This window comes from Mandrillus leucophaeus, unplaced genomic scaffold (genome assembly GCF_000951045.1).
Source record: "Mandrillus leucophaeus isolate KB7577 unplaced genomic scaffold, Mleu.le_1.0 Scaffold337, whole genome shotgun sequence".
Classification (NCBI taxonomy): domain Eukaryota; kingdom Metazoa; phylum Chordata; class Mammalia; order Primates; family Cercopithecidae; genus Mandrillus; species Mandrillus leucophaeus.
In genome coordinates this window covers 1,173,109-1,182,140 of record NW_012103554.1, presented here as the reverse complement: position 1 = coordinate 1,182,140, position 9,032 = coordinate 1,173,109, and the positions used below count along the sequence as shown (strand labels likewise).

At 39.8% G+C, this 9,032-nt stretch overlaps 1 protein-coding gene across 1 annotated transcript in view; it reads right to left on the bottom strand.

Annotated features, from left to right (window-relative positions):
• Positions 1–4,248: 4,248 nt before the first annotated feature.
• Positions 4,249–9,032, bottom strand: part of PLEKHG1 (pleckstrin homology domain containing, family G (with RhoGef domain) member 1) — a 182,011-nt gene continuing 177,227 nt past the window's right edge. The window contains exon 16 of the mRNA XM_011988722.1: positions 4,249–6,083. Coding sequence (XP_011844112.1) covers positions 5,020–6,083 — 1,064 coding nt within the window. The 3' untranslated portion in view covers positions 4,249–5,019. The remainder of the gene's footprint in view (positions 6,084–9,032) is intronic.

Genomic DNA, 9,032 nt, shown 5'->3' with positions numbered 1-9,032 from the left:
CTCAGGTGATCCACCTGCCTTGCCTCCCAAAGTGTTGGGATTACAGGCGTGAGCCACCGTGCCTGGCCTAGAATATTCTATCAAAAATGAATTTTTGATCTTCTGTTAAACAGCTTTCAAATATGCTATACACCAGACATTCCAAATTTTATTACTTTACAGTTATATAGGTTGTGCAATCATATTTTGCATTTAAGCTTTTTAATACAGCATAATTTCCACAGCATCTCTGTGGAATAAGCATATATATATATATATATATATATATATATATATATATATATATATATATATATATATATATATATAATTTTGTTAAACAAAAACATTGGGAAAAAAGGGTAGGCATGATAGCTCATGCCTATAATCCCTGCAGTTTGGGAGGCCAAGGCTGGAGGATCACTTGAGGCCAGGAACTCAAGACCAGCCTGGGTAAGTGAGACCATATCTCTTTAAAAAAACACCAACAAGGCTGGGCATGGTGGCTTATGCCTGTAATCCCAGAACTTTGGGAGGCTGAGGCGGGAGGGTCACCTGGGGTCAGGAGTTCAAGACCAGCCTGGCTAACATGGTGAAACCCCGTCTCTACTAGTAGTACAAAAATTAGCCGGGCATGGTGGCACACACCTGTAATCCCAGCTACTCAGGAGGCTGAGGTAGGAGAATTGCTTGAACCCAAGGAGACAGAGGTTTCAGTGAGACCCTGTCTCAAAAAAAAAAAAAAAAAAAGAATTGAGTGCAGTTATCACAATCCATCCGGATAGAGAAAGTTATACAGCATTAGAGGATCTCAGAGTTCTTGAAGTAGTAACATTTGCTCTTTCAAACAGAGATTTTTTTATTGTTTTTACATCAAATGAAACTTGAGACAAATGTTATCAAGTATTCATGTTCAACAGCTGTATTTATAGCTCATTATAAGCCTGCTCATTAAAATTTTTATTTAAGGACTGAATTTATGTTTATCATTTGCACAGGGCGTGGTTCTTCTCCTGTCATTTGTTTCTCTAAACTGAACTTGGAGCGAACCCATCCATTTTCCACCTCAAAGTGGAACAGGAAGGTAAGGCAGATCTGAGGGCTCCTCAATGTGAGGTTGGAAACTCTTCTCTCTAAAATACACTGAAAGCTGAAGGCTGTTTCTTCAGTGTGAGGAAAGTCAGGTAATCCACATTTTCATTATAATGGGGTAGAGCTTTTTGCTTATATTTGGAAAGAGTTGCTTTGGAAAGTGTCTGTAATTATCAACTTATAGCAGTATATTTCTGTTCCCTGTAAACTTTCTATGAAAGAAAATTAACATGAAGTTATATGAAAAAAACCTCAATTTGTGCCAAAAACTTCTATAGTAATTTTTTTTTTTTTTTGAGACAGAGTCTGTGTTGCCCAGGCCAGAGCACAATGACATGATCTCAGCTCACTTCAACCTCTGCCTCCCTAGTTCAAGTGATTCTCGTGCCTCAGCCACCTGAGTAGCTGGGATTACAGGCATGCACCACCATCCATTTTTAGTGGAGACAGGGTTTCACCATGTTGGCCAGGCTGGTCTCAAACTCCTGGCCTCAAGTGATCCACCCACCTCGGCCTCCCAAAGTGCTAGGATTACAGGTGTGAGCCACTGCGCCTGGCTATATTAATTCTTTGATTCAATAATAAAACAGTTAAAAGAATGTCTTCTGCTACTTACTGCGAATTTTTTAAAAAGGTAATTTAGCAACTGATCTAATTTAGCTGTCTCTCAAGAAAACAAAAACAATCCTAGACACCAAATTCACTGTTTCAAAAGTAATCCAAAGATGTTGAAAATGGTCTATCATGGGCCACTGAGACATAGTTAGATCATTGTGACCCTGAGCCAATTTCTCCATGGTTCACAAGGCAAGGTAAAGTATTATAGCTAAATGTAGTTTGGAAACATCTTGATGTTCTAAAACACATTAACTCACGCTATAAATTACTTTGTACTTTACAAACTTTATTAAATAATGGGCGTTACTAACTTTCATTATCTTATATACAGTATTTAAACTATGTTTTCCTAGATGCATTTTTTTTTTCCCCACAAAGAATAGAGCAGGTGAAAAGTAAACTTATATAAAAAAAAAATTGAACCTGCAGTGCAGGAAACTAGTAAGAACTTGACATACTTTAAAGTACATATAACTTTTCCCCGTTATATACATCCCCACCCCACCTCTAAAACAAACTATTTTAAACAAAAACAATTGATAACTTTCAGGAAAAAAATACAAACATGATTATATATATACACACAGCTCTCAAAACCTGTGTCCTGGCCAACAGAAATGATCTATAAATCTACATTTGTCCTAAAACCTAAAGCCATGTAGACATTTTATACAGTAAGATACCCACTTATGTGCAGTGAGGTGTATTCCTATGGGTGACATCAAAGTCATGCAACAAGACACTGGCGTGAAGAAGTAATTTCTGAGAGTCAGACAGAGCAGTAATATGAACTATATAGAATCGGATAATACTAACCAAAAAGCGAAAATGCGAAACAGCTTTCCTGGGACAAGAGTCAGGTAATTTTGCTCATAGGTACTACAAATGCACTTACACACACCTCTAAGAACATACTTTCTTGGCCGGGTGCAGTGGCTCATGCCTGTAATCCCAGCAATTTGGGAGGCCGAGGCGGATGGATCATGAGGTCACGAGTTTGAGACCAGCCTGGCCAACATGATGAAACCCCGTCTCTACTAACACCACAAAAATTAGCCAGGTGTGGTGGTGGGCACCTGTAATCCCAGCTACTCAAGAGGCTGAGGCAGGAGAATCACTGGAACCGGGGAGGTGGAGGTTGCAGTGAGCCAAGATTGCACTCCAGCTTGGGCAAAGAGTGAGACTTGGTCTCAAGAAACAAACAAAACAAACAAACAAACAAAAAAACTTTCTTGTGGTGCTTATTTTTGATGATTATTTCATCTTGAAAACTCATATCATGTTCAAATAAAGACAATAAAGAAGGAATGTTTCCAGACCATGCTATTCAATGTGGACTTTCCTTTATAAGCTATAAGAAGAATACTTTGGAGAAGCAAGAAACTTGGGTTATTTTTTGTTATTTAAAAAGAAAATCAAATGCCTTAGGTACCTATTTGTAAGATAAAAACGCTCATATTTTATGTTTTACAGTTAAGAAAAAGAGGCATAGGACTTACAAAGAGAAAGAATTATGTCACTTACTCAATATTACTGCTTACCTTTAAATGAAGAGCCCAGGCCTCTTTCCCTACATATATTATTGTATCTTTTAAAATAGAAACTAAAAGCATGGTAGAGGGGCTGTAGAATGTACACCTGATTAAAATGAGAATACAAAGGCCACTGCTTGAGAAAGCATTCTTGCTGCATTAACTGCAATCGTCAATAAAATCGTATATGTTTATAAAGTCACAATTTATCTGCCTTCATTTTTCTTTTTAGCTTCTTTGATTTTGCTTTTTATTCAAAATGTCTTATTTTTGTTTTTTTTGTTGCCTAAGGAGTTAGATTAGTACACAGTGTCACAATGAAATGTCACAAATGGTCAGAACATAGAAGGTGTTAGTCAGCACCTAGTAACCAAAGATTTCATTCTTTTATATACCTGAAAACAATGAAAAAAGGCTCCCATGTTATGTGTGGTTTAGGAAATAGATTCTTGCCCCATTCCTGCAGCCAATGACTCCTCAGGGCCAGGATCAAGGAGGTCATTTGACAGAATCCCAAACTCAGGAGGGTGCATATGCAAAGCTGCTCTGGAAAGGGTAAGTTTAAAGTGCTTTGTCTGATTTTAGCTCATACTTAACTTTGTATTGATTAGAAACAGGCACACAACATGGTCTGGTGGGATTTCAGTTTTGTTTTTTCTCTTTCAACTGTCTGTCATTTGAAGAGGTAATCAAATGGTTCCCAGAAGGTCATCCCATCTTTTTTTTTTTTTTTTTTTTTTGAGACGGAGTCTCGTTGTGTCGCCAGACTGGAATGTAATGGCATCATCTCAGCTCATTGCAACCTCCACCTCTTGGGTTCAAGGGATTCTCCTGCCTCAGCCTCCCGAGTAGCTGGTACTACAGGAGTTCTTCACCTTGCCTAGCTAATTTTTGTATTTTTAGTAGAGACGGGGTTTCACCATGTTAGCCAGGATGTCTTGATCTCTTGACCTCGTGATCCGCCCCCCTCACCCTCCCAAAGTGCTGGGATTACAGGCGTGAGCCACTGTGCCCAGATCATCTTTTCTAATAGTTAAGTCAGTCTGCATCTTATTGACCTTGGTTTTCTCTAAGTCATTAAGGAAATCATTCATTTCACCCCAGAAATTATGTATAAACATGATGAGCAGCTCATTCTCTAGGCCTTGTCCAGGAATAGTGGTAAGGGGTTTTGCGTACAGAAAATGGGTCCTGCTACATTTTGATTTTCAACAGTCACACAATTTCTGCATCAAAATGAAATAAAAGAATACCACCACAAAAACTCTAAAATGGGCACCTCAGACTACACACCAATTACAGATCTCTGGCTTACGTTATCCTAAGGTCTTGCCACAAATATAACCAAAATGTGAGATATAAGCATAATTCTTTCAACAGCTTTCGTTGCCTTTTAAAACGTGACAAAGTCTCCTTGCTGCCTTTAAGTCACAGGATAAAACTACCTGGGCCTTCTGGATAATGGGAAAGGATTATTGCATTCTTAAGGTGTGGGCACTATTGTCAGGTTATGGCCATCGTGTTAAAAGTCTAAAAAATTTCAAGTAAGATTGACTTACATGAAACATGAAGACACTCAGCATGAGAAAATATACTGTTGATGCCAACATGTGCTACAGTACAATCCTGGCTGCATCGTCAGCCATTTCAAAAAGTTGTGCTGTAAAAGAAAGTATATTTTACACCTCTGGTTCTTACAAAATTGTTTTAATCTGGTACACATAAAACACCTCATCAGTATCTATAATGTTTTATGAGCAAAATAAGAAGTTGATTCAGGCAGTTATTATGAAGAACCTTAAGCAAAGCTGCTTGAACTGAGACACTGAAATTTTTCCCTTAGAGACTGGACAATATTTTGTTGATTGGGAGATGGCCCCCTCCAAAGATAGTCATTCAGTTTGTCAGAATCATTATATGGTGTCAGATATGGTGAAAGCTCAGGTTTCCTGTTAACTGGCTTTTTTGGAGTGCGCGGACTATTCAAGGAATGCGATGTGTTGCCGCTGCAGACATTATCAGAAAAGTCAGCATCCACAAACTTTGAGTCAGATTTCCTTCTACGATTGTGAGATGGCTCCAACTCTGACTCATCTTCTTCTGACTTGATTTCCACATAGTCATCTTCATCTCCATCAGTCTCTTTGAAATTGGAAAAATAGTTCTGTGTTGCAATTTGGGCATTTAAGGGTAAATTTCTATTGACCACCACAACTTTCTGTGAGTCTTGGAGTGTGAGATCTGAGTTTTTTTCAGTGTCCTGTGGATGCGAGTCAGCAATATCTGGCAGTAAGTCCTGGTGACTCTCACACCTTGAACTTCTGTGTAAAGACAGCAGCTGCTGCTTTCCCATGTCACTAGGGTAGTTGATGGAGTCCATTGATTTGTTTATCAAGACGGAGGAAGATGACTGGGACCTGTGATAAGGCTGAGATTTCGCACTGATCCCTTTCCGACCTAAGGAGTTGTAAAGATGGTCCTGACACCAGTTCTCTTTGTTGGGCTGACTTACTACCACGCTGCATCTCTGCACAGAGCCCAGCAGAGGGTCGGAGGTTTGAAGAGAAGGTACAGAGCAAGCTGCGGACAATTGCCTGGGAGTACTTTTTGTATTGATCTCAAACGTGGGATATCTTGACCTCAAGTCTTGCTCTGGTGGGAGACAGAAATCTGCTAACTCTCCATTACTATAAGTTGAATGCAGAAGCCAATCTTCACTACCATGGTGGACCTGGGAAGGTGACGCAGACCTCAGGAGGGAGGATTCTTGAGGGCTGGCCCAGGCATCCTTCTGAATTTTCAAGGGAGACTCTCTGAATACAATCTGGTCATACAACTGGGAATACTCAGCAATCCTGGCACCTGGAAGGCAAATATTGAAACAGTAAATACACACAGGATGATTCCTATATGTGAAGATTAAAAATAAGACAATAATATTCTAACCAACATATTTTAAAATTTTGACAGTGGACAAGACTAAGTGATGTTTAAGGATGAGTAATCATTGAACTCTAAGCAACACACACACACACACACACACAAATCCATGGTTTAATATAAATAAAAATGCCACCTAAAAGTTCATTTAATTTCATCTAATTCTCCATTATTCTGTTTCAACAGTAGGTCTGCAAGCGTCCACTATATAGAATGAAAGTTTCTAGTGTTCTTTATAAGCATAAAACAGTGTCAGTGCTGAAAACATGCATCACAAAAATAAGAAAGTCAGCACTTCAGCCTGGTCAATGAAAAATCATTCAAGCAGTGTTTAAAAGCAGCATCGCAGGGCTGGGTGTGGTGGCTCACGCCTATAATTCTAGCACTTTGGGAGGCCAAACCAGGTGGATCACTTGAGGTCAGGAGTTCAAGACCAGCCTGGCCAACATGGTGACACCCCATCTCTACTAAAAATACAAAAATTTAGCCAGGCATGGTGGTGTGCACCTGTAGTCCCAGCTACTTGGAAGGCTGAGGCAAGAGAATCGCTTGAACCTGGGCGGCAGAGGTTGCAGTGAGCAGGTATCATGCCACTGCACTCCTGCCTGGGTAACAGAGCGAGACTCCATCTCAAAAAAAAAAAAAAAAAAAAAAAAAGCAGCATGACCACAATCCACAATGCAATGGCTACCCCTGGCTTCCGATCATTCTTCTTTGCTCTCAGACAACTGCTCCTAGAGGAGTTGGCTCCTGGCTGTTCCTGTACTTCTTGCTTCCAGACAGCCCTTCACCGCCATTGTCTGGGGAACCAATGTCTACTAAGGAAAGTTCTCCCCTCAAGTGCTTCAAAACCACATGTATTGACTAACTCACATCTCATTTCACATCCCCAAGAAGCAGAGCACTAAAGCCTAGGCCGCCAAGACATTAAGAAGGAACTGTCTGTGCATGTACTCAATAATCTAATGCCCTCTACTATTGGTTCAAGAATAGGACCTAACAGTTACTTCCACAAAAGCTTTTGCCACATAAAATTAAGCCACAAGTCCATTCTCCCCTTTGCCCTGATTCTGAGTACAGATATTTCTAAATATTAATACACTAACCATGCTATGGGTAGGAGATTCTTTTCGGCTAGCAATAATTTAAGATGGGAGCCCAGAGATGTCAATTTCAAGATCTGCCACCTTGCCCAATCCAGGTACCTGCACAACCACCCTAGAGTCAAAAAACTCTAATGCAGGGGTGTCCAATCTTTTGGCTTCCCCAGGAGACACTGGAGGAAGAAGAACTGTCTTGGGGCACACATAAAATACACTAACAGTAGTGATAGCTGATGAGCTTTTTAAAAATCGCAAAAACAAAACAAAACAAAAAAACCCTTACTGTTTTAAGAAAGTTTACAAATTTGTGTTGGGCCACATTCAAAGCTGTCCTGGGCTGCATGCAGCCTGTGGGCCATGGGTTGGACAAGCTTCCTCTAATGCATCCTGTGTCTTGCTCAGACCACATTGACACAATCTCTGTGGAGGAAATGTATCCTACATATGACAACCAGCAGTTAATACTGTTTTCTTCTTCTTCTTTAAGCTATTTACATTTTTAATGATGTGTTATCAGTAAACTATTTCTTGAACTTAAACTATTAATAAGTATTCATTTAGGTGAGTTTTGCCATTTCTTCTGAGTCTATCTTCTATGAGGAGAGAAAACAACCTGTTATTGTTTGACCTTTAATTGTAATCCCAATCCCTCGCCCCCTATTCCCTGCGATCAAGGTAAATAGTCTAACTTCTCATTACACACCTATACTCAGATCCTTTGAGTTTTCAACTCCAAATTCCTTGGAAGAACAGAGATTATTAGTGTTGAAATTTCTGGTTACAAAAATTTGAGAAATGATTCCTTAAAAGGCGCAGTAAAGACTCTTAATACTAACTAGGGTTTAGCAACATCTTAAGAGAAAGAGTGTAAAAGTCTCCACAGACACCAGTGTGCCCATGGTAGCCATCCTGAAACCTATAATATTTCATTAACTATGAAACCCAATCAAAAGCAGCTGGGCCTTTAATATAGTCATTAGTTAGCAGACCTGCCTGAAAGGTAGATGGTCTGCTCAAGTCATTCTCACATATGGCATAGCCCTGAGCCTGATCCCACAGCTGTATCAGGAAGGCTTTGAACTTCTACAAGTTTCCAAGAAGACGACAATTTTGGAAAATGTAGCAAAACTTAAAAAATTCAAACAAACTCTTCCAGTATCAAAATTTAACCATCAAGTTTTGTAAGAACAATCAGATCTTGACTTTAGCCCAGATAATCTGAAATTACATACCATCTAAAATATCCACAGTATTTCCCAGGCCTGTGTCTTCCTTATTATATGCTCCTTGACCTTTGCTTAATCAAGTCCTACCCATCTCTCAAGATTTTCCATAAGCCCTATCCTTCTCCTTACTTGAATCATTTTCTGATTTCTCTTCTCTGAAGTCTTATACAGTGTGTACCTAGCTGTTGCCTATGTGTGCATACACACACATGCAGACACACACAATTTATATTGCTGTGTTGCTAATTATTTTATGTAGGTTATTTTCATTTTAGGTTTGTTTTTTTTTTTTGGGGGGGGGATGAAGTCTCACTCTATTGCCCAGGCTGGAGTGCAGTGGCACGATCTCAGCTCACTGCAACCTCCGTCTCCCCGGTTCAAGTGATTCTCCTGCCTCAGCCTCCCTAGTAGCTGGGACTATAGGCGTGCACCACCATGCCCGGCTAATTTTTGTATTTATAGTAGAGACAGGGTTTCACCATGTTAGCCAAGCTGGTCTGGAACTCCTGGCCTCAAGTGATCCATCGGCCTTGGCCTCCCAA